A 26,311-nucleotide genomic window follows, 5' to 3' on the forward strand; every position below is an offset into this window, starting at 1 on the left:
GCAGTGGTAGGCTCTAATCAGGATCATAACACAGGCAAATGTAAAAGTACTTGACAGGGGCCAGAATGGGGCCCTGGAGGAATGGCTGGAAATCCCATTTCAGACACATCTGACTATAAATATTGACCATTCAGTCATCCAGCGTTGTTAATCAATAGACGTTTTTTGGCGATGGTATTGAACATGCCACATGTCGGATTCAATTATTTTCAAGAGGAAAAAGGAGCAAATACCCTATGCATAGAAAAGGGCAGTCGGACATGATAGCATTTTAAGGGCAATGCTGCACACATCATAAATTTATAAATCTTTTTTTATCCCACTGCATCAGACACGTCACAACACTTCCTGACCAGCAGCGTGCAGGTAAAAGCTTTGGCATTTCTCTGTCTCACCAGATTTCAAATACGAAAGGACAGCCAAGACCAGGGGTGGGCACTGTACGGCCCGCGGGCCACATCCGGCCCTTTGGCTGTCCGTGACCGGCCCGTGTGAGGTTGATTAGAAATTTTACTAATTTTACCTGATGCAATTTTACCTAAAGCTGCTTTTATTTTTGAAGTGTTTTATTCACGTAATGACACAAAATGTAAATCGAATACGCGCGCTTGATTGAATCAAGTGTAGCGCAGTCACAAGTCACAACACACTTTAGCCCTCAACATGTTTGCTCATGCTATAAGAAGACAGGTAGACATCGAATGCAGGGTTTTCAACAAAAAATGGTCTGCTAAGTATTTATTTACTGAATAAGATAAAGATAGATAAAGCCGTGTGTTTAGTTTGCGGAGAGCAGATCGCCGTATTTAAGGATTTCAATTTGAGTCGCATTACGAGAAGCAAGCAGAGAACAACGGCTTGACCGATGCTGAAAAGGCAAGTCCCGCTATCCAGGAGAACCGTGACCAGAAGGATCGAGGACATTGCGGGAAATATGGAGCCTAGCTGCAATGTGGCAAGTGGCAAGTTTTGACTTTTTCTCCTTGGCTTTGGACGAGAGCTGCGCCCTCCGTGACACGGCCCAGTTACTCGTATTCGTCTGTGAAATAAAGCACTTGCGCTCAATGAAAGAGACAATGACAGGGAGCGATCTATTCACGGAGGTAGATGCATGCATGAACCCGCTGGGTCTGAAATGGGACCGACTCGCAGGTGTCACAACGGACGGCTGTCCAAGTCTCTGTTTCTCAGGTGGCCCCCTGGAAAAAATAATTGCCCACCCCTGGCCAAGACTGTGCATCAAGTGCATGACTCAAACCGATATGCATCCTCTGAAAATCATGATTTCCCTTCTCAAAATAAGAGCTGATCAATGGCTTAGGGATTCAAATAAAAAAAAATTCAGATTGCTTGACTAGTATTCTTAACAACTCCATAGAGCAATCTCTATCTAGAACACGCAGATAAATGATTTTGTTTTGTATTTCCTTTAAAAATGACGAGCGTTTTCTTTGACCTGACGAAGGGGAAAAAGCGAGACGGACAAAGACAGAAAGGATTACCTATACATGACGGCAGGTTGTTGTCCCATGCTCTTCTATCCCCAGTCATGCACTTGAGGATGCCCCTGCCGTGCAGGGTGTAACCTTGGTCGCAGCCGAAGGTGATGGCACTTCCAGCGAAGTGACCCTGGTCACTGACTTTGAAGCCGAACTGCGGCACACCTGGATCATCACAATGTGACAGCTCAAAGCCTGGACGCGTGCGACGGAGAGGCACGGGAGGAGAGAGAAAAAGGTTGGAGAAGAACAATTGTTGTAGAGTGGTATTGTACAAAGACCATGACGACATATATACACAGACCAGTCCAGTCCAGTAGAGAGCAACCATTATGTTAACCACTGCCACATTCCCATTAATCTTTATCATAAAAAAAGAGCCATTTATTACTGGAGAGTTACCGTTTTAGCTTTGAGGATTACATTCCGTTGGACTAACAGTACCGTTTTATTACTTACGCAGTAAAAGATTCCTTTTAAACATAGAGCACAATTAGATGTTCACAATTAAATGTTCAATTGAGTGTGGGCATTTACCACGACTCAGAGAAAGCCCATCTACTCGGAACACTGTGGGGTTATTCAAAGGATAGAAAAATAAACAAGTCACAATACAAGGAAATGTTGTAGTTACTATTTACCTGAACTTAACCCTGGCCGTTGTATTTATTCTTCTCTTTCAGGTAGTAAATGTAAGTGTTCTGCTATGCAGCAACAGTGGCCACACATAAACCCGGCACAACTGATTTATGGTTTCTTCTCAGAGTGAGGTCCATGTATTTTCCAGATGTTATGGCAGTATTTTCAAGTGTCAAGCCCAGTATAAATCTCCAGCAGTTATTACTCACATTGGGAAAATTACCTTTGCACTTTTGGTAGAGGAGTCATGAAACCACAATTTGGTTCCATGTTAGAATAAGATCTAAGCTGCCCATATGAAACCGTCTATATGCCCTTGTCCTGTTCATACATCATTCAAGCCTCAAAAGAGCTATTCATTCAAGTAACAGATCATGTTAAGATCGTATTTCCAGCTAGATAAAGAGTGCTGGTTTACAGCCCAAACCATTTATGTTGGTTGGTAAAATAAGAAATAAAATCGAATGTGGTACTTAATAAAGACACCTTGTAAGTGAAACCAACATTTCTTCTGAAGTGATTGTGGTAAACTTTAGATGGTAAGGCAATTATTTAGCTGTTGTAAATGACTACATATGAATTATTTACATTTGGTTGTTATCTCTGCAGAGCTATCAGGTCGCAAAATCAGGAGTAACTTCAGTAATTTCATGTAAGCCAAGCTAGAGTCTGGAACATTTGTTATTATTGCAGACAGATAGTCATCAGCAGAGACCAAGTAAGCTAAAGACTTTTGCTTTCATACTATTCCAGTCAAAATAGCACTTGGCCTGCTGCCATTTTCACTATGTTTAATTATTCACCTAAAAAACTAAATGTGGACAGCTCAATTGCAGGTGAAACCCTTTTTTGACTGCAAAACGCAGCAAAACATTCTCTTGTCACAGTAATACATTAGAATTCGGTTAGGAACATAGTCAGCAAGAAGGTAAAGGGGAGAACAAAAGCCATTAATTACTGGAACACTTACAGCTATGATCCGAACTTTCAATGCACACAACACACACTCATACATGCTGTATATAGAGGTGCAAACTATATACACACCGTATACGCACATACCCAAGCAATCCCAACAACAATGCACCCGTTTTAACAAGGTACAGTTAGACAAGCATTGGCACTAATTGCAGGGGTGGAAGGCGATAAAAAAGAGGGACCATGGATTCACATAAAAAGATGCAGAGGGAGCAAGAGGGTCAAAGGAAGAAAGCTAATTCCCCTGCAGGAATGGCACGGAAGTACCATGCTGTGTTTAATGGATTCCCTGACAGTGAGAGACACCGAGAAGCTGGGTGAGGTTCAATTAAAATTCCCTTTAAAATTCGGCGACTCGAGATGCCTGGCTCCTAAAGAGGCTAAATTCACTCATTTGGAAAAGCTTTAGTACCGCGTGCCCCGGGGAAATGAAATGTGACTCACTGTGGTACAGGAGCCGGAACCCTGCTGCTGTCGCCTCCTGGTCAGAGTTAAACTCAAGCCACAGATAGTTGGAGGTGCTGGTGAGGGACAGACCTTGCATGGACGTGCCCGTGTACGTGCCAAGGAGCAGGGCTGCACCATCTTTACCATCATACACCTGATCCGAGACAGAACACATCAAGGTAATGGAGGGATTTCCTGCACATGGAGGATTAATTACACACAATGAAGTAAAAAAAGCTTTTAATACATATCATAACATTGCTTTTCTGGCCTTTTCATTTGTTTGATATAACTGGACTTTTTTTCCTAAATCTTTTTTTGATCCACGTGCTTAATGAGACTTATTTATTGAAGAAGCCCATTAAAATACCGCTGCCCCCCCCCTGTGCCTTGTTGTTCCGTTTCTTCAAGTATTTTTACATTACAGAAGTACAAGAGATGAATGTGTCCACAGCACACTAGAAACAGTCACAATGTGCTACAATTATCTGTTAAGTAGAGCATTAGACAAGACAGCTGCATCCCAAAGAGTCCATTCCTGCTGTGAAGGGGACACGACATTGTAATTTGCTTACCAAAACTGTTAAAATGCACTTGTGCTAAGAAATGAATCCCTTCCTTTCCAAAGGAAAGCTGCTGCTGCTGCTGCTACTGTCTGACCTATACTTTGACTCTAAACAAAACAATTCAGCCAGGAGCTTTCCACAAAACCCTTTTCCCCCCAGTTTTCCCATGTTGTTTATAATAAAAACAAGGAACCAGGATATCTCACACAAACTGATTCAAACCTAGTTATCAACCAACGCCCTGTGTTCATTTATTAGTGATCTATTTCCTGCCAACCAGGAGGACCAACTGCATTATGTCCTTACCTTGAGGATGTCACCTTGTGCAAGTTGAAAGGCGCTGGCGGTGATGTTGATGCCTTTGCCCGTTTGGACCTGAATGGTGTACACACACTCGTGGCTGTTGTCATAGTTCATCGGATAGTTTGGTGACAAAATAACACCCTCGTTGTTGGAGACTGTTGAGCCACACTCGGCTGCAAACAAACAAACAAACAAACAATAAATGTACTTAAGAGCAAGAAGTCACTACTGATGTTTGAGAGTTAAAGCAGGCAGCGCTAATAAATACAGGATAGTGTTCCCCCAGGTCTTCTATGGGTGTGCTCTGCCTTTTTGAGAATGATATACTCCAGTTTGTGGCCTATTAACACTTAGAGTCTAACTCACTATGGTGGTAGAGAAGGGACAAATGGAGCTCGCTTGAAGAAGAAAAACGTGAGAGAATTGACTCATGCGCAGCCGACGGGGGGCCTGATTACTTATGTGTCTTTAGTGTTTCATCACTGATGCAATACACATTTATTCCGTAATAAAATATGAGATAAAGGAATTCTTGCATGGTTTTAGTGATCTTGGATCTTGTGAACTGAATCTTGGATAGGATTATTGTGATAACCGTTATAACTCTACCTACTGCCTTTCAACAGGCAGCTTTCTGCTAAAAGGTGCAAACAGTGCTAACAACGGTCATCCTGAATGGCAGGAGAGCTAGATCCAGTTGAGTGCACCGATACTACGCCTTGTTTAGCCTTCTCCCATCAGTAGTCTGAGCTTTAACTTGTGGTTCACTTCACTAAATCCATTCCACTGAGTTGTTGGAAGCTCATATCTCCGTCAAATACATTTAGAACATGACATTGGCCATCAGTAAATGAACCTGCAATACAAATAAACTGGAAAGAAGTAATAAAAGCAGTTGACCACGTACCCACACACCTTGGCAGCGGGGCACTCCACATGTGACGGCCACCTCCCAAGCACACTATCGCCCTCGCCCCCTGCAGGCGGTATCCTGTATTGCAGTAGAACGACAGTGAGTCACCGATGCCAAACCTGGAGCCTGTGTGCCAGCCAAACAGAGGAGTCCCAGGGTCCTGACAGGGTTCAAGATCGTACTCTGGAAGCAAGAGAGAAATACAAATTAAATACATTCACAATTAGATTTATTTGTTTATTTTACTTTTCATTGAAAACGATCCCCATGCAAATATATTGTCTGTTCTCCTATAACTACCATCTTATATTTTTCAATAGATGTCATTTATCTGACTTTTGTTTTTGTTTTTCAAAGCACATTACATTGCATTATTAACCCACAGTTTACATTTTCCCAGGGAGCAGTTAGGTGTCTTGCTCAGGGCCCCCTGGGGACATGGAGCAGCTAGGGTTCAAACCACCAACCCTGTGGTTCCCAGCGCACCCTCTCTACTCCATGCACCACAGTCGCTCCCTTGCTCAAGTGAATGAAACTCTGGATGCATCTTCATCCAAAGCAGGCAGTATCCGAGCTCATTTGAACGGAGTGCCTTGCCAAAAGCTTGAACCCTGGATAACTGGATGAAGGATCTGTTTAAAACTAGGCCGCCATGCGTGGATTATTATTATTATTATTATTATTATACATGGGCGGTCGCTGGCCTCATGGTTTGCGCTACTCAAGCCGGCCAAGAATATCAAGCATTCCTCTCACGGACTAGACTTTGCAGTATGCAAAGCAAAGTACAACTATTGATTTCAAAACAGCAAAGCACCTTAGGAAGAGGCCTGACAGCATCGGCACATTTTTAATCTAAGGTCAAGAAGTGAATTTTAATCAAGAAATCTATAGATGCTAATGACATGCATGGTCATACACGCGCGCACACACACACACACAAACTAAAGGTCATGCATATTCATGACTGCATAAGTTATGCTTCACTTCAGCGAACAGCAGGCAAACATTTAGCCAGCATGCTCATGAAGGAGACCCACCCTCCCTCTCGCTTTTTATTCTCTACCATCTCGCTCTCTCTTACACAATCTTTTTCTCTCCTTCCCTCCGCCCTCCTATCAACCCTGCTCACGCAGGATCACCATCTGTCTCATCTCTTTTCTCTCCCATCTCCACCTCCCTCTTGATTTCTCTGTATCCTGGTGTCCGCATGGGAGGGCCATTATTTCCGCACATCCCACTACCACCACTTTCCCTTCTCTCAGTCCTGTGGATACTGCCCCACATGTTAGGCTTTGATGATCATTCCCATCACGGTCAGGACAGCCTCCACCTGGCAGGGCCCGTGGCTCGGTCCACCTTAGGCTCGCTCCTATTCTGACCGAAAAAAAGAACGCTCCAAATGTTACTTTAGAGAAGCTCGGCACCTTCGATCTCAAAACTGAACAAGCCGTCTGTCACGTGTCTTTTCCCCTCACATCTCTACCCACCATATTTTCAGCATCCTCTCCACCCAATTCATCTTTTTTCCCCCTCTTTTAAAGCTTGACCCACCCATGTCTTCTACACACATAGCAATAGTCCCCCCCTGCCCTTATGCGGTCATACCCGAGAAGGAGATGTTGAATCCCTGCAGCGATATAGAGAAGTCAGAAATGAAGCGTAGCTGAGCCTTGAAGTTCCCATATAGGCCGGCGTTAACTGGTGAGGGCCTCTCTGACCCGGTGAGTCGAGCCAGTGGCTGGGCGAAGCTGCCGTTTTCTGTTATTAGAAGGTAGTCATGGTGATCATCCAGGTGGAAGGAGTAAAATGTGAATTGGACACCTTGGGAGGAGAAAATAAGACAGTCCAGCATTCAGGAAACCACATACTGACCCAAAACGTTCACAATGTAGGGAACAGCATTGAATGTATAATTTCAAGTATAATTTTCATGAATCCAAATCATTTGTATAAATTTGGGTTCAGCTTGCTGAAATATCTGCAGTATGCATTTCTTATTTAATAAATAATTCTTTAATCCGTACAAGGGCATTGCACTATACTTTTATTTTGTTTGACCATAATCAGTTGAGAATCAATTCTCATTTACAATGATGACCAGGCCAAGAGGCAGTAGCACAGTCCACACAGTTGACACAAACAGCACATATGCAATACAGTATGACAAAGACATGAAAACCAATGGCTAAAAACTACATAATTAAACTAATGAACGCTAAAAAAGAGGCAGATTACTGGGAGTTCTTTGTAAGAATGTAAGACAGAGAGAGAGAGAAGGGAGGGCTGATCAGCAAGTACAACAGTGATGGTGAGGGCGGTTAGTTTGAGCGTGTTTTGTACCGAGATCCATCATTTGCAGTCATTACTGGCATGAATCCTACTAAAAGTATCATACTAAAATAAATAGAGGAACAAACAAAAACGTAACACATTAGAGAGTTTAAACTGAAACTTAAAATGCAAAATGAATAGCAAACTCAGTAAAATTTAAAAAAAGGGTAAAGTTATTTTCACAAATTAAAACTAAGCATGTTCTTTCCTCCAGTAAATGAGCCTTAGTCAGTTTCACTTTCCCAAACTTTGATGTGCCCATCTTTATAACTAGACATTTCATATCTAACTGGCCAGGCTGACCAATTATAGAGAATCACAGTTAGATGAGAATACCTAATCAAAGATGAAAATAAATCTGTTACAGCAGCAAAGAATCTTTATAATTGTGTTCAAAATGTTCTATCAGCAGACCAACATTTAAAATTTTGGTTGGAAAAGCAGATCTAGGTCTGAACACCCGCTTGTATTTTCACACCAACTCAGACCCAAACGCATCTTCATTCCATCCATCATGGCCAGTTGGCGGCTTTTCAGTACAATACATACACTGCCATTTTAATGCCATCTGTTGAATCAGTTGGAAAAGGACTCTCTAATGTCTTCCACAGTTTTTGGCTCACTTGATAAAGAAAGTTCCAAATGGCCATAAAATAAATTTAAAAAATGAAATGATTGATTGTGCACAGAAAAACAGTAATTATGGCACAGTGAGCCAAGCAAAATGATCAATGTATCAACAGTCATACAAGTGATGCTTTCTGCATTAAAAATGATAGAAACAAGTGTGTTTCTGTGAACTTTGAGCTCAAATTGTGATGCTTGGTAAATTGAGGCCCTGCCTCTCTAAACAATTTTAATCAGCTGAATTTGGCTCCGATTAAAAATGTCATGTGCAATAGCTTATTTTCATCACTTACTGGATATAATGAATCCAATATGTTTATCATGTTTCAGGGCTTTAGGTGAAGTCTATGTCTAGTCCTTAGCATCCTAAATTTGCAGTTGTTATCTGTCAATACTAGGTTTGATTGCTAATTGCCCCTTTCTAAATTGATTTTGCATTTTGAATAACTTAAACCGTATGAGAACATGTATCAAATTTAATTAGATTCAGTCAATTAGCCAATTTCTATCGTTTCGGGTTGCTGTTATCAGTTGTGGATGCACTCGAGCTTTACACAAATTGAAAAGGATGAGGCTGTTGATTGGAGAACATTTGAAAGGTTATTGTTATGATCTCTAAAAATCTACAAGAGAAGAAAAAGAAGATGCAATACGGTGCAGTTAAAGTAAGCTTTGATTTCTTGGGAATGTTGGGGAGAATTGAGTGAAGTCTTTGGTACTCAACCCCCATATTGCAGGCCTTTTACACACACACACACACACACACACACACACACACACACACACACACACACACACACACACACACACACACACACACACACACACACACACACACCAAGAATAATTGACAAGAAGGGTACTTAAATTTGTTTTTGTCATGTCAAACAACTGAGTGAAGGGACTGCTGATCGGTCTTCCTCTAGATTTTGACTATCAAAAAGATATAGGGAGTAAAAATATTTAAGAAAAAGAAATAGTGCATTTCTATTGGCCTTTCTAAAGATGATGAGACGGTAAGTAGAGGGATAATACAGCTAAGTGCTGCGGAACTGAGATTAAATGACAATGACTAAAAACGTCTTTGAGAAGAGGTTACTGATCACATAACTGACAGTGGGAGCTGTGATAATGGAATTGAACCAATTAAACTGCGAATAAAACTGAGATAACAGTCAAACCACTGACATGTCAAAGCAGTTTGTCAAATTAAGAGAAAAAGTGTTAAATGCTCCCACCGAATGTGTAAGACAATGTACTGTACGTTGTTGGCTAAAATATATGTAATACGCTGAAATGTGATGGAGAATTCTCATAAACACTTAAAAAAAGCAACCAATGAGTAATATTATCCCTATGCATATTTTGGATACTTACCAAAGTAAAGAAAGTGAGGACATTTAAATAATGTTCGCTTGAATTAATTTTCATTTTGTAATAATAAATCCTTGTAATTGTTCTTGAAATCTGTTGAGGGGGCGTCAAATTAATGCATTGCTTTATAATTAGGTCATTATGAAGACCATTGAATGTCAGCATGGTAAGGAGGACAATAAAAATAAACATGCTGCAACTGAACTGCAGAATGGGAATGAGTACATGCGCGGCATGTATTTACAAAAAGGTTTCCTACCTTTTCCATGGCTGACTTCAACGGTCCATGTACAGTTCAGAGAGTTTGGATACAGCTCCGGAAAGCCAGGTGATAGGATGATCCCTCCTGGTCCCCTGATATCTCCACCGCATGACGCTGAAATGCAGAGGGAAGATAATGAATGATAACGGTTGCTGGAGAGAAAAAAAAAAAAAAAGTTAAATGAAACAATAAACCCTTCAATTGAAGACCGATGAGCCATTTAAATGAATAACGCATGAGTTGTATTTCATCCGGTACTACTACTACTTTTCATGACTACCTGCAAGTCCGCCAACATAATAATGTTGTTGTTGTTGTTCTTCTTCTTTTTCCTCTCTAAACCTGCCTCAGTGCCAGGACATAAATTATTCATTAATTTAACTATCCATCCATACTTTCCACTCCTATGCCATTTTTAACTGAAAAGCTTATCATCAGAAAACATGATTATCCATTAACTTATACCAACAAAAGGCACATTCAGCGGATGAGAGCATCAAGCTTTATTTTGATTGGGAGTCATTTTGAATTGCTCACAAGTAGACAACAATGGTAAATAGACTAATGTACAAATGCTTTTCTTGTCTTCCAACCACTCACAGGTCCTGTTACACTACATGCCATCATTCACCAACTTGCACACATCCATACACTGAGGACAGGGGCTACCGGCCCATAAGGACTCGAACCGGCCGTGTCCAAAGACACATGGGCAAGGACTCGAGGAACCGCCATCCTCTGACTGAAGACCACTGTGGCCCAGTGCTGCATCCAGCTCGATTCAGTTCAGTGGGATAACACATCTGCATCCAAACGTGTAGAGCCCTTACAGTGAGTGCAGCAACTTCATTGCCGCCGCAGTAGTAGGACTCTCATGGATGTTGACTATTGATTTTACTACCAGAAAGCTCCTGATCTCATCAAAAAGGAAGTTAATGAGATGGCGAGGACCGAGAGGTTAATGCTAGATCCGATTGAAGGTTAAATGGTCCAATCAGATGTTGTTCTAACCTGCCGCTGTTCTGTTGTGCCATCAGTGTTCAAACTAAAAAGTCAAATCACATAAAGGATTTTTAAGTTCAGATTTTTAGCATTACATTTTTTTCTGTTTTTAAGTATGCATGTTTGTGTGTTCTTTGCCTTAAATGGCAAGAGTGGTGTTCTGATAACCAAATATCCAGATGCCTTCTTCAAAACAGCAATTGTTGACAAATATTGACAAAAAAAGTGGAACTCTTACGCATGTACATATTTTCAAAGTAATGAACGTCAGATTATGTTTATGGAGGATCACAGAGATGCCTGAGGCTCCACAGCTGCACCCTCCCCCCCCCCCGCCCTTCTTATCCTCTCTCCTTCCACCCTTGGGCCCTCCACCAAGCACACCACATCAAGGCCTGAATCCTCACCCACCAACAAATTTACAAGAAATATTTTATTAATGAGCCAACATTACATAACGTCATTAAAAGTGGATGAGCACGCTCGGAAAACGATCTACTTTAGAGGAAGTGCAGCAAAGAGCCAAGGCATTTGGCACCAATGCAGCCAACACCTAGGCGAGAAAATGCTGCACGCTATGAAGCGCGCGCACACACACACACACACACACACAGTACTGTTGGGCTAAGCTGCATAAAACATCATCATATCATATGCACGATATGGTGCCCCAAACCCTGCATGTTTTTTGGTTGTTATATTTCCCCTGCCGAGTGATCCGTGACTTTGAGACATCATTTACGGTTTTTGCACCACAACAATAATCGGCACAATTGTCTTTCAGTGCGCTTCTTAACCGCAATTAGCAAAACAGCACAAACACAGCTGGAAGAGTGAGATTATGTGAGAGATCACCACTACCAGGGACGTGTTGAACTTCAAGCTTTGAAATTAAAGACAATCCGTCTTCAGTATTACATGACTCATCACACCGCGAGTAAGTTGTTCACACAAGGACTGGGTCCATTTGTTGCGTAAAAAGCACTTTAACAAGCTTGTTTTGTTAGTCAGACCTGCTGTAGGCCACCCATTGTCCCTTATGTTTGTGTGTAGTTGGGTTGGTTGGAGGTTTGAGAATAAAATGTATCCACGCTTTAGGATACCAGTTACCTTTTGAAAAACGCATTTAGAAACCTCTTAGCAATTAGAAATGCCATCATCCCAGGTAGCTAAAAGACTGCAGACTATACAGTTAATCCTGTGCAAATACATTTTATACACATCTTAAAATTGTTAAATAATGCAAACATCCTAATAAGCTAATGGGATGCAGTACAAAATACAAATTTGTGCTTATGGTCTTAACCAGGTCAATTTTTATTGTCCCCTCAATTGTTGTTGACTTGCATGTTAGAATGCTTTGTACGAGACTGCAACCTGAGCTGGAGTACACTGCAAATTAAGCTTTTAACATTTTGTATGCGTACCATCACAAGTGGGCAGTGGGTGGCTCCAGAAGTGGTTCTTCTCACAAACCAGTGGCTCGTCGTGGCTCAGCCTGTATCCTGGGTCACACTGGAAGGACACCGTGGAACCGATGGACAAGACATGGCTCAACCGCAAGCCATTCACTGGAATACCAGGATCCATGCAAGAGTACGTGTCCAATGTGACCACTAGAGAAATACAAGAAGAAAAAAAAAAGGTTCCTGAATGATTCAAAATCTTCAACTTGAGTCACAGCCTAATTCACAGCCTTACATTGTAAAACCCATTTTACAAATGAACAAGGCTGGGTTTCTCTAACATATTTCAGCAATAAAGATATGCACTAAATTGCCATGGAAGAAGCGAATATGATCTTGCCGTTATTGCTTTTCAATAGCCTCATCAAAAACAGAAAAATGCACTTGAGAGTGAAACATAAGACAAAAGGCACATGTGGTCTGCCTTCAGTCAATAATACAGACATGATAAGAAACTCTTGACTTATGAATCTCATCTGAGTAACAAGAATAATGGCTCCAAGGCAAATAATCAAGAAAATAGATCACACTGTGTCCAACGTATTTTGCTATTTGATTTTTCAAAGATTACCACTTGATTCATAATGATGTGAAAGGAGAAAATGGCCCATTTTATACTATGTAGTTTCAGTGATTAATGACAGTATTATTCATAAAGCTACATGGTTAAGATGAACCACTGTGCATTCTTGGCTTTATCCTGAAGTTTGCCTTTGATTCTGCTAGAGAACTACTTCCCTAAACCTCCCACACAAAATACTTTGGAAACAATGGTGTATTGAACTACTGCCCAATCTGAAGTAACTGGAGTATGGTTAACAATAGGCCCTTTTCACAGTGGCCAAGTCATTATCCTGCTATAACATGTCAGGGAAAAGGGGCCCCATTAATATTGGTGGTGAAAAAGATGGGAAACTTTATCAAGTGTTTCAACAAAATACCTTTAAACCCCACATCATTTGAAATTTCCCCCCTACGTCCTATCGTTGAAGTATCTAGTTTATAAGCAATGAAATGCTATTAAATAAAACAAATTTAAAGTAAATCATTTGCATCAATAGTAACATACACTTACCTTCAAATAATATCTTGAATCCACTGTTTGATCGACTGTTATCGGTGGTGAAAAGCAGATACAGAAAATGACTGCTACTGAACAGGAACTGAGGGACCTGGGTTCCATTAAACGAGCCAATCAGAGGAGAGAGCAGGTTGGGGCCGTCATGCACTTCCAGGAAGTCATAGCTGAGCTCAGTTTGAAACCTTTAAAATAAAGAGAGCAGAGAGAGGGGGATGCAAAGCGCAGTTATTTCTATTAAAAACATTACTTCTGCTTTAACTGATTGGTTTGAAGCTATTTAGCCAGTTTTGTCCACGGGAAAAATTTTCCATCTGTCTGGAGATGAAATAGACTAGATTGCTTGGATTCATGGCCACTTTAAAATCATCCAATAAGGGCTAATTCCATTATCAAAATAAAATAATTTCAGAAAGAGAAAAGTCACACCTATCCATTTTTCAAATGCAGCTCAAAAAGAGACGCCGCTAAAAGTAGACTTTTGAAAATGCCTACTGGTTTAAAGTAGAGGAGCAAAGAAAAAATAAATGAAAAAAATCATAGGGAATGGAGCTCTATGTTTCTTTACAAAGGAGTGTCAGCTTTGAGAATACTTTGATTATAAACTATGAACGTGTTACCTTTTTGGGGCTTAATAGTCAGAAATAAAGATCTTACAGCAAAGACTTTTTTTCTTCTTTTCATTGCAGCTCTCTAAGGAAGTGAGGGTGAGCCAGGGAGCAAAATGAGGAATCACACAAGGCTTTCAATATATTTGGAGAGTAGGTCCGGGACTGTTCCAACTCTGTGTCTATGCACACTACTGCATAAATGGATACTATACGCCGCGTCGTGTATGCGTGGTTTTTACATGCAGTGTAGTACATACGTACATAAGACTGTGTGAGTATTTGTGTATCTATTTTTCATGGATGGCTGTCATACAAACCTGTCAAAGCTGATCTTTATGGAGCTTCCCGGCTCGGCCTCAATGACCCACTCACAACTCAAGGAGTCTTTGTAGTAGCCCGGCCAGCCCGGGGAAAGGATGACACCCGAAGGTCCCGAGTAGTGGCCCCCACAAGGAGCTGGAGGAGAAGAGCGATTGCAGAATCGTGGGAGTGATGGGAGGGGAAAAAAAAGATAAGATAAACTAAATACATAAATAGAGACAAGGGAAATGGTCCAGGAGTTGTTACGACTCAGTGATCCCTTCGTACCCACATGAAAAAAAGGTGAATAAAAGACATACAGGCTGCAGCCCTGTGGTAGAGCTGCCTGTTCCACTTAACGACCTCACTCACTTTCTTCTTCCCCACTCAAAAGTCGACACATCTGTCCACCAACCACACAATTATCAGTCATTCCATTTCAGTACCTTCACATTTGGGAATGAGTCCGCTCCACATCCCCTTGCCTTCCTCCAGTTGGCATGTGATGGTGTCAGCCCCCTGCGTCTTGATGAAACCCTCCTCGCAAACCACCGAGATGGAACTACCCAGTTGGAAACTGTCCCCAAAGCGCCTGGCATTCAACGGTACGCCGGGGTCAGGGCACTCATTACGCCCGAAAGCTTGTAATGAGAAGAAAGAGAACACGATCCGGTGACAAATGCACTTGTGTGAATGAGAAATGGGGTCTTTGAGGTGTCGGCAGATAACGGAAATGGATGTAGCAGTCTGTAGGACAAAAAAAAAAACAACTGAGGTCTGCTCTGTACACCTGAGGGTGACAATAGCCTTCGTCTCTAGAGCTTGTCGTGTCGTTGCCAGGAGAAAAAGAATTACAATGGTGTTGTATTAGGCAATGAGGCAGGAGAGTTTGTTGCTCTTTTTTTATAAAAAAAAAGGCACTCACTCTTCTCCTGGGGAGCAATGTTGTGCCACTTCTCCTTAAAGCTTAGGCATTCATTTAAAAAAGAAGAGGAGCAGGGTATCCTTTGTGACTGAAAACGTGCAAATAAACCGAATTTCATTTTGTTTCTTTGCGAAGTTATTATGACATTTTTCAAAAGCAAAAAAATGGAAAGTCGGACACTGGCAAAGACACATTTCCACTAATTCATAACCATAACAGAAAGCTAGAAGAAGCAATTATTGGTTATAAATGATTTACCATGCTATGATTACTTCAACCATATTACTCAAACATTCCCTTACTGCTATAAGTGATGTTGAACCCTCGTCCAGACATGGAGTGATCAGCCTGAAACTCCAGCTGCAATACATTGCTGTTGGACGTCAGGTGGGAAGGAACTTCGGCCCCTGAGAAGCGTCCTAGTACGGTGGCTCCTGACTGATCCCCGTCTTTGATGGTGAGGAAGTCATAGGGGGGCTCCAGGTCAAAGTCATTGAAGGCCAAGTGGATTCTGGAGCCAGGCTCGGAGATAATGAGCCACACGCAGTTAAGGTTGTTTCCATAGCCCTCTGGGTAGTCAGGAGACAACACCGTCCCCATGGGAGCGGTGAAGTTGGAGAAACAGGGGACTGTGTGATAAATGGGAAGAAATATATTAGTAATGCTTGTAGAACTTTTCTATCCCAGCAAAGCCATTTGTTTGACTGAAACTCTCACTGGTCCCATGCCAATTTCTACTGTGCCACGATGGGGAGCGAGCACAAACACCAGTATAGAACAATGACCATCCTATATAACTAGCTCAGCAATCAGGAGACAGCATCGCTCCCATGGGTGCTGAGCAGTTGGAGAAAAAGAAAACTGTAAGGGAAACTGAACAGAGTAGTTTGTGTACAAAGACATTCAGCAATATAAGCGCAAATAAATAATGCACTTTGTCCCAATGGAACTAGATTTCTGTTGTGGATTTTGGTTAAGTTAAACTCACAGGAAGGGTATAGCTTTTCTTTAAAAAGTATCATGTACAAAATGTTGTGCAGCATAACGGCATGTACCCCATTTTTTTCCCTCACACACACACACACACACACACACACACACACACACACACACACACACACACACACACACACACACACACACACACACACACACACACACACACACACACACACACACACACACACACACACACACACACACACACACCTTGGTTATTTAAACAACCATGTAATTAATCCACCAATAGCTTAGTGTCATTATGAACTTTCCAATGCATAAGTAATTGCTTAATTTGCTGTCATAGAAACACTATGCACTCACATATGCAGATTGGGATATTAGCCGACCACTGATTGTTGTTCTGGCAGGTTATCATCCTCTCTCCGATGAGCTCGAATCCGAACTGGCATTCAAAGCGCAGAACATTTCCATTGAGAAAGCCACTGCCCTCTTGGTACCCGTACAGAGGTGTACCAGGGTCACCACAACTCTCTTTGTCAATTTCTGTGGGTGAGAGTTGGAGAAGAGGAATGAAGAATGAAAAGAGAGAAAAGGGGGAAAAGTAGATGACTACGTCAAGCAAAGTACTTTGAGGCACTTTTTTTCTGCCAACACGTATCTATAAAAGGTCCACATGACCAGTCTCATAGCCCAGGTAAGAAAGTTTCTTTAGAAAGCGATAGAAAGGGCAATTGGGAGACTGGCCGACGGATGAAAAGAAGGACGACTTGACTCGTTTTACCGAAAGAGGCCTGAATACAGCGTGAGAAATGATATCAGCACTTAAGTCTGTGGACCTTTGTAGTTGATCTTGAAGCCGATCGAGCCCACACTCTCATCAGACTGGAGATGAAGCCACATTTGATGAGACATGCTGACAATCAGGTCTGGAACAAAGCTCCCAGTCAGCCTGCAGACAGGGACACAAAAAGAAGTCACTGTGGTTTTAGAACAGACTCTTTAATCTCTGCCCTCAATAAACAAAAGAAAGTAAGATGTGTTAAAGAAACATGCATTTTTTTGTGTGATTGTAGGTCATACAAACCAAACCATCACTGAAATGTCATATTCACTCAGAGGCTTTTCTGCATATCATAGTTTTGCAATATTATCTAAACAAAAGCAGCCAGCACTGAGCAATACAATAGTACAAAATACGTATTTTATGGGGTACTTACACTTGTATTATTGTTTTAGAGTCCCCTACTTCCCCTCCATCTCCAATTGTTAGCGAATCGTACCCAATTTCTAGGTCGAACTCTTCGAAGTTGATCTGAATAACCTGTAAAGAGATGCAATAGGTGTTTGCATGCAACAGAGTGCGTTAATAGTGTTTCATACAGACGATTGAGACGTCGGTCTTCCCATATTGTGTGTCAATAGATAATGTAAATATGTTGACTAGTTAAACAATTCGTTAGTGAGCGACATTTTTCAAATACAAACTTTTAGTCTGAAAGCGCCACCTGCCCCGCAGACAATTCTGTACCCACCAACAGCTCCACCGACTAACATTGCTGTTCTGAGAGTCTTCTTGTTGGTATTCATTTATACGTTTGTCACCAAATATCACCCCCTGACTTATTTATATGAAGCTCATAACACGGTTACTCAATTCCAGCGTTCAACAGACAGCTGAACTGACGCAGGCAAGCCTCCCTAAAGAAAAGTCGATGTAATGCCTCAAAAGAAAAGGACACCCCAAACATTCTTCAAAGCAAGATAGAAGGTGACAGCAACATCTATTTACATTCGCACAAATCAAATACTGAAAAACAATCAACCAAAAATGTGTAATTGCCTGTCAACCCCTAAAATGTGTTTTGGCCAATACTGTTTATTATTTTTTTATTTTTCTTAACAGATGACAATTTTATTTATTTATTTATTTTTCTTAAATGAACATAACATTACAAAAGATGACATCTTCCCTGATCAAACTTGCAGCAGCTGCTTACATTGATCATAATTACGTATAAAGAGTCCTCTGCAGAAATATGACACAATAAAGCCACACTATCTCAACCAAAACTTGGCCGACATGGATTATTGACAAAAGAAATTTGGCTGGGATGACATGATGCCAAACATTGGATGGCTGCTTGCTAACCCTCCCTTTCGCAGGCATTTGGGAGGACAATGTAGTATTTGTGTATCAAATGCACGCATAAGCATAATTACCACAATAACACTAATGGTTTCAGTGTCGAGTCAATGGCTCGTGTGCCCAGGAGAGTGAAAAGCGGCACAAATGTACGGCACTTGCCAATTTTAGAGCGTTGTGAGTGAGTGTTGTTTGGTTATTGTTTATTATCTGGATAGCATATAGTTGACACCCTTGTGTATAAATCTCACCGGAACCAACAGAGAGCCAGATTTGATTGACTGTAATAGCGCAGTAATGACCATTAGGAAAACAGCGTTGACCTCCTCCCACTGGGGAAAAGCTGATCTCATTCTTGTATAAAAATAAAGAAGATTTCTCAACTACCAACAGCCAAGTCTAATGTAAACTGAAATGCAACCCACTACTATGTACAATAATGAGGGACAGTGACAGTAAATTGAAAGTGAAGAGGCATACATATTCAACATAACCTTTTCCCACCTTGGAAAGCCCTTGGAAAGAGGAATGGAATGCATGAATGCGTATTTCATTGGGTTGTGTCCGGACAGACACTCTGCACCACGTGTAGGAGGGAGTTCTCAAATGTAAAAAGATGAGAATTAACTTAATGGATGGAACACAGAAAAAAGTATATTTGTGTTTCCTGTAATGACCAACGAAGGACTCCTATACTTGTTTATGAGAAACACAAATATATGATTAGACCATGTTACTGATCCTGAAAACTATCATAACTTCCACCTGGGATTCCATCAAAAAATGAATGAGAAAATGATAAATATAAATACATATATACACACACACACACACACACCGTACCTTAGAGTGCAAAGACAATGCCCCAAACTACATTTCACAATTGGTAGCAAAGTAATCCTAACCTAACAGTATTGCAGCTAATCTTTTTCTCTCATGTCAGATCATTATCTTGACCACCTTCGATAAGACCCATGATCTATATCTACAGTGTCTGCTATTTCTCTCTTAAAAGGTAACGGATTTATTCGTGCAGTAAAAAGTACAATACAATGCACGAGTTGGACGTTGAATGTGGGGGGGGGGCAAAAATAATGGTCATGACAATACAGCAGTGGGTTTTCAGTAGAAATGTGGCAAGTGCAAGAAGGATACAAAGTCAAAGAAGAACCCAGAATGTACTGTTGTACCTTGTTTGAATCGCTGGCTGCAATGATCCACACGCACTGGGAGTTACTCTCATACTGGATGGGGAAGTTAGGGGACGTAAAAGTCCCAGAGGGTCCTTGTAGATTCGACCCACAGGTTTTTACTGCAATAGACACATGAAGACAGAAAATAAATACAGTATATTAAACAATATAGACTGTTCTCAATACATATTATCCATAGACAGAGTAATAACTCCTGCATTTTAATGTGACACAAAAGGTAATATATTGTTGATACAAGGGCTATTAGATGCACTTTCATTAATCAAATTCTAAAAAGGTGCTCCAGTTATTCATACACAAAGAAAAGTATTTTGGAATGGAAATGTAGAGTGCTGCATGCAGCAGGGGCTCTCATACATAATTAACAAAAATGAACTTTCCTTTATCTGCATGGAGCCTACATCCAGAGGCACTGCCTTAATCAAACAGTTTTATTAGCTCTTCAGGAGCCTCGCTCACCCTTGCAGACGGGCCTGTGGTCGCTCCAAGCAGCAAATACCTCTGCTACGCGCTGGCAGGTAATCGTTTTGGAACCCTGCAGCACATGGTCTTCATCACAGGTAAATTGAGCAGTGGCGCCGATGCTAAGAAGATAACAAACACTATTAACGCCTGAAAAAGCAGCCAATTCTTGAAAAATGCATAGATTGCAATGTAAATCAACATGTTAAATTTAGTAGACACACAACATATCAATTAAATAATTGTCCTCATTCTGCATACTTCAATCACCAATGTCCCGTTTCAAATGATAAACGGTGACACCCTTTAAAGCAGTGCAAGTCTTTTGCATCTAAACCAATAAACACCAATTATGTTATTATATATGAGCTAGAAGATGAATTACATTGCAAGTTAATAGACTCAAGCGGAGAGTAATCTTAAGAAACAACTTCCTACAAGGAAACACACACTCAGGCATGCAGGGACCTGCGAGTACACATAACTGTGACTGAATCTTATTGTCCAACTGGATCAACACTGAACTTGTTGACCTCTGAGCGCCAAGGCTTCAGCACCAACTCACCTGAAGTTGGAGCCGGTCCGTTTGCCATTCTCCGGCTCCCCTGGGTCAGGACAGTAATTAGACACCTGTTTGATTCCTCCCTCATTCACTGAGAGAAAAAGAGAAGAACCAAGAGCTCTTTAAGGGAAATACTTTGATTCGAAACGCTCCATACATTCATGAAAACCCTACTGCAGAGCGAAGCATTTCAATAGTACAGAACCGTCTGTTTGACTGTTGCGTGGTTATGTTTGAAAGCAAAATTTGGTTCCAGGAATCATGTCAAGGTTTCCCATAGACACATTCATGGCGGCCTACCACCATCTCAGCGTCCACTGCAAAATTGCATTAAAATTGAATATAAAATGTCAGTGATATTCACTAATGAGTCATGATTTTTGCCTAAATAATTCACAACAATAGCATCACACTAGATAGAAATACAATTCCAATGTTTGCTAATCTGTGTTCATTGTGCATTTTTGACAAATACACACAAAATACAAGCGTAGGAAGGTGGAGACTGTAACAATAGCTGAGATAGTTAGTCGGCTGAATCAAAGTAATGTCTCAATGTCAGAGACTTTAAACTGCCAGTTAGTTGGCAGCAATGTGTGTCTCTCCACACACACACACACACACACACACACACACACACACACACACACACACAGACTGCCAAGGGTAAATGGAATTCTCTTACCTGAGCTAGACTAAGTACAAGGAAATAATATCTGGGCCCAACAGGGACTAAGAGGATTAAATAACCTTCAACTATCCACTATACAATAATCACTCAGTGAGACTATACATAATAATAAGTTTAAGGCCACTAGATAAAGCCCTGCAGATGGGCTTCGATATAGAGCAAGTCCTTTACTATGGAGCAAATGCAGGGAGGTAATGTGACTTTGATCTGATTATTAGTCAAAGACTAATCCTCCATCAAGGTTTGTTGAACTTTTGGCAATAAGACATCATTCCCCCTTTTCTATTTTTGCATATATTTCTATGACTTCATTTAGGTTGTTCATCAGCTTTGAAGTTAATCATTTGTGGTTATACAGTTATGAGTTTAATTATATGTAACGAATCCACAAGTTATATGAGGCTCATTTTCATAGTCTTTTAAATGATATACAGTGTTGCCTTGTAGAAAAGATTATAGCTTTCTACATTATTCATGTCTCCGTGCAATGCCAAATCAATGACATAAGGCAATAAAGATTACAACCCGTTATCATTGAAGTGTTTAGCACACTGTGGAGTTAGAGGGGATTGCGTTGCAGATTTACGTTAATGACAAAGTTCCGCAAGCAATTACAATGCATTCATTTTGGTCTGAAGTGTACACAAATCATCTGACAAGTAAGTGGTCACTCGACCTTGACTACTGCTGTGCGTGCGTAGATCACAAAGTGCATGAACACTAGTCGATCTCATGTACTGCTAAATGGACAGAATGAGGGTTTTTTGGCCGACTATCTGATCAAATTTTGCTGAAACATGCACGACTAGGCAGGACATGAAGCCTGGGACAGCAAGGAAAACAGGGCATCAGAAAGAAAAAGACTTCCGCTAAATCTGGTGCTGTAGCTTAATTCAGTCAGCAAACGATGCAGAAAAAAAGACAACAAGGAAACAAAGACTCAGAACTCAAAAACTACATAAACAAAAAATCCAAACAACAAAAACAGTTGCATAAGAAAAATTAAAGACTTACTCAAAGACAGTTTGTTAGTGTTGTCCTTTCCTGGTAATAATTTTACCCCTCTGGATTTAAGCTCTCCAGAGCTTTTCACTGGTTGAGAGCAATAGAAAAGAGTTAAATCAGGTGAAAGAAGTGACAGAATTAGATGTGAGACGTTTCGGTTCAAGTGTTTCATTCTCTGGATAATACTTGACTAAAATGAAAAATGTAATTGCTGCTGTGCAGTGCATCCTTTTGTTAAATAAATATGTCAAACAGCTCTGATGGATTCCTGAGGGTTGTCCAGTCCAGTCCATCCTTTCAAATCTAAATTAGAGGGGGGGTGGGGGGGTACTAGGTGGTATCGACAGCAGCACAAGGACGGCAATGCTACATTTTAAGACAAATTAAAGCCGACCACACACAAAAGGCATGTGATGCAAGTGGTCATCAAGTGTCAACAGAACAGCCAAAAGCAATGAATGATGTATCACACAAAAAAGGTCATTTGAATTTGAAAGCATTGAGACGATGCCTCTCTTCTTAGAGCTTGGAGGTCAAATGGTTAAAAAAACAAAACAAAAAAACAATGCTCAATAAGAATACTGTGTCTTTGCTTAAACACGGCACAATAACACATGGCATTAGAGGAGAAATGGGATTCGTCATGCAATTCACATCATGCCTTTATTTACAAAGAGCTGCCACACACGCATGTTAGTGAGTGTTTCCATTGAGCGGTTTATGGTGAAGTTGCAGGTTTCATTTCTGGCTTGGGACCAGGCTTTAAGTCTGTGGGGTATTGTTTATGCAGCACATACTGTGACTTTAAAGTCACGCCATAGAACAATGTCAGGGTAATGGATTATTGAGCTGACGGAGCTGAGTTTTTATAAGAGGAAAGTATATGCAGTATCTGTCTTACACTTTTTGATTAAAAAGGCTCTTTGAAGTCAGTGGTTTGAAGCAGAAAGACCTAATGGCCTCTACAGAGGGGTTATTAATCAAACTGTTTAATATTCAGTTAACAAAGATCAAAAACAGTGTTGTAATTGCAGTATGTTTATCTTACGAGGATCCCTTTTCATTCAAGTAGGGGTCCCACTATTTCAATGTGCAAATGAAGTAATCATGTCTTACCTTGATACTGGGCCCTGAAGCCTTTGTGGCGGTGGTTGCTCTCAGTCACAAAATGCAGCCGCAGCCAGTTTTTGTTGCTGATGATGGGTGCCGGAATATTCATTCCAGTTATCCTGAGTGTAAAGAGTCACAAATGAATTAAATATTACATAACAATATCCATTTTAACTAATTTGACAACAAAGCTTCCTTGTCATTGTTTTCTGGTGCCATATTTACCATCAAAAAATTGTCAAAAGTGATGGAGACAAATCGAAAATGACACATTTTAGATTAGAGAAAAGATATCGTCAGGCCTGAATACAAAAGAGACCTTAAAAACGAAGCGTACCTCTAAAAACCTAGTAGGACAAAAAAATTCTCAACTTCAAGTCCTAATTTGGCTCATGCAGTTCTAGACACGTGTTTTACCTACAACATGTACAGCCATGTTTTCTCGACTCAAGTCTTTGTTCCATTTGTCTTGGTGTTTTAGATGTTAAGCGGCTCATGGCTGCAGCATGAGGGACCCTCTATAATTGGGAAGATTTAAAGCTCCTAGGGTCATTCTCATTTGTCGGGGTGACCAGCTCTGGCTTTTTTATATTGTCTAGCAATCCGATACCACATATTGTCACATCAGAGTCAATAGCACCTAAAGCCATTGTAGCTATCAAACAGAGCCTTGGGAGATGTTCTTCTTTTTTTTTAAAGCATGGCCGATTTAACCCTTTGTTTCCGAATTGGCTAAATGGTAAAACAAATGTTATGTTGTTATTTTTGGTTTGTGTGCACATCTTTTTTGTGGTTTGTAAAGATTTATTTGTATTCAAGATTTGTTTTTCTGTCATTTCTTTTGCATTCACTGCAGAGCAACCAGATGCACAGACAGAGAAAAAAAAAAAAAAAGAGAAATAAATGTGGCAATGACAGAGTGATGAGGGAAAACACAAAGGGGAGCGGCTGAATGCCCCCCCAGGTGGCCATTGCAGATATAGGACAATGCATTACCAAGTCAACCTGACATTTCATTTTTACTTATTTTGATGGCACCACTAGATCCTGTGGTTTAAATTTGAATTGTATTACTTAAGTGGGAAAGTACGATCTGTCTGACAGATGTAAGGCTGTTTTGTGTTTTATTTTGAATTAGTCAGCAAAATAAATGATGTTCATCATGTTAATCCAAATTATCCATCACAAAGTGAGATGACGGCAGCTACCGATGAGTTAAAAGGGTAATTGATTTCTCCACAGAGGTTGACTCGTTCTTTCATGGAGTCGTGATAAAATGCTAATGACACAGATACAGTATATGGACAAGATTATTAAAGACTTCTACTGGAAGTCTGATCGAAAAGAACATGGATAGTGACAACTAAGCTTGACCCATCTAGAAGTTGCATGGATGCTGCAGTCAGAAGAGCAGAGCAGTTACAAATGTAAGACCAGCAGAGGTAAATATAACAAACAGCTCATCGGCTAGAGTCAGACAAAACATGGAAAAGAGCCTTGACCTTAAAAACTGATTATTCTTTGCTTTCTTTGATAGACTTCTCAGGAGTTGCACTTTTACAGTTAAAACCAGTTAAATACTGGTTATATTTTGCCTGGGAAGATCAATGAATGAATTTAATACACTATTTATCTGCAGGGAAATGATTGAATATGGTATCCTTCCTCTGGCGACATTTAGCCACCCTTAACAGAACTGGGTAGTTGGTATTAAGTAAACAAACCGCTAATGCCAGATCGCTCTGCAAAAGCTCCCCTGGAGTCAGTAAGAGTAACCAGCAGAGCAAGGTGACAGTATGCAATCAAAATAAATCTGCAAAGAAACTAGAAGCTTGGAAGGTAGGAAATAAGGGCAATGATATGCATAGAGTGAAAAAATATAAAAGAAAAAGACAAATTTGGTTGCATACAAGCCAGAAGTTTACATGCAAGCGCAAAGCCTTGCAGGTTCCATGTTCTCTACCCATATTTGAAATGAATGACGTGTAACCTACACATTGTTGTTCTTGCCCCTTTGTAAACAGGGCTTTACAATTAAAAAAGGTCAGAAGAAAACAAAACTGTTTTTATAGGCCGAGTCAGATTCCAATGTTGGTTTTGTCAAAAGATAGATTTGTTTTTGTCTTTTTTACTGTGGGTGATGTGTAGCCACATCTCAATCTTCCACAGTGTGGAAGCCAATTAAGATCAATAAACTGATTTGCAGAGCTCTGAAATACATTTCAAAACAGATAAAAGGATAAAAGCTGCCAAGAGCAGTCGGAAAAACATTTCTGGCCCTATCGTGTGTACTTTTAACTATCACAAATAGTTATTTAGTATTGGTGATACTTTCAGGACATTACCAGGAAAAAAACCTTGTTAAATTATTACATATACCAGACTTAAATGCAAATTTAAATATGTTCAGTAATTACATATATTCAATAAATACTGGATGTATCAATTGATTATTAACTGAATATATTGCTATCTCCAGTTAAGATGCAAGGTTAAATCTGGCTGAGGTTTTAAGCGGTCAACCACCATTAAGCAGCTCTCAACCCAAAGGCTACATTGCTCACTTGTCTCTGCCTGCAGCTGGTGTTTAATGTTACAACACTGGCAAGTTAAGCTGTCCAGTGGTCTCGTACACTGCCAGAGACACCTGAAGAGAGGTAGCGAGAGAAATTAATTGTATGTGCATGTGAGAATTGCTCACTCTGAATAGGGTTTGTTTCCCTGGCCGAGAAGAATGCATCTCTCCAAAAATCTGTTCCCAATGCACTCAAGCTCACAGAGTCCCAGATAAAATTGTGATGTTTAAAACAAGATCTCAAGCATGACAGCATCTGTCA

At 40.6% G+C, this 26,311-nt stretch overlaps 1 protein-coding gene across 2 annotated transcripts in view; it reads right to left on the reverse strand.

Annotated features, from left to right (window-relative positions):
- LOC119197121 (CUB and sushi domain-containing protein 3-like) overlaps window positions 1-26,311 on the reverse strand; it is a 157,057-nt gene that overhangs the window by 92,362 nt on the left and 38,384 nt on the right. For both annotated transcript variants that reach the window (XM_062565524.1, XM_037453152.2), the window contains exons 6-24: window positions 23,481-23,593; window positions 22,374-22,451; window positions 20,672-20,759; window positions 20,104-20,228; window positions 19,621-19,742; window positions 17,505-17,608; window positions 17,124-17,236; window positions 16,648-16,830; window positions 15,627-15,953; window positions 14,846-15,040; window positions 14,417-14,555; window positions 13,486-13,673; window positions 12,372-12,560; window positions 9,940-10,056; window positions 6,954-7,169; window positions 5,340-5,528; window positions 4,436-4,605; window positions 3,561-3,717; window positions 1,503-1,694 (exon numbers count right to left, since the gene is read on the reverse strand). In XM_062565524.1, the coding sequence (XP_062421508.1) occupies window positions 1,503-1,694; window positions 3,561-3,717; window positions 4,436-4,605; window positions 5,340-5,528; window positions 6,954-7,169; window positions 9,940-10,056; window positions 12,372-12,560; window positions 13,486-13,673; window positions 14,417-14,555; window positions 14,846-15,040; window positions 15,627-15,953; window positions 16,648-16,830; window positions 17,124-17,236; window positions 17,505-17,608; window positions 19,621-19,742; window positions 20,104-20,228; window positions 20,672-20,759; window positions 22,374-22,451; window positions 23,481-23,593 (3,005 nt within the window). The remainder of the gene's footprint in view (window positions 1-1,502; window positions 1,695-3,560; window positions 3,718-4,435; window positions 4,606-5,339; window positions 5,529-6,953; window positions 7,170-9,939; window positions 10,057-12,371; window positions 12,561-13,485; window positions 13,674-14,416; window positions 14,556-14,845; window positions 15,041-15,626; window positions 15,954-16,647; window positions 16,831-17,123; window positions 17,237-17,504; window positions 17,609-19,620; window positions 19,743-20,103; window positions 20,229-20,671; window positions 20,760-22,373; window positions 22,452-23,480; window positions 23,594-26,311) is intronic.

This window comes from Pungitius pungitius, chromosome 11 (assembly GCF_949316345.1).
Source record: "Pungitius pungitius chromosome 11, fPunPun2.1, whole genome shotgun sequence".
NCBI classification, from domain to species: Eukaryota; Metazoa; Chordata; class Actinopteri; order Perciformes; family Gasterosteidae; genus Pungitius; species Pungitius pungitius.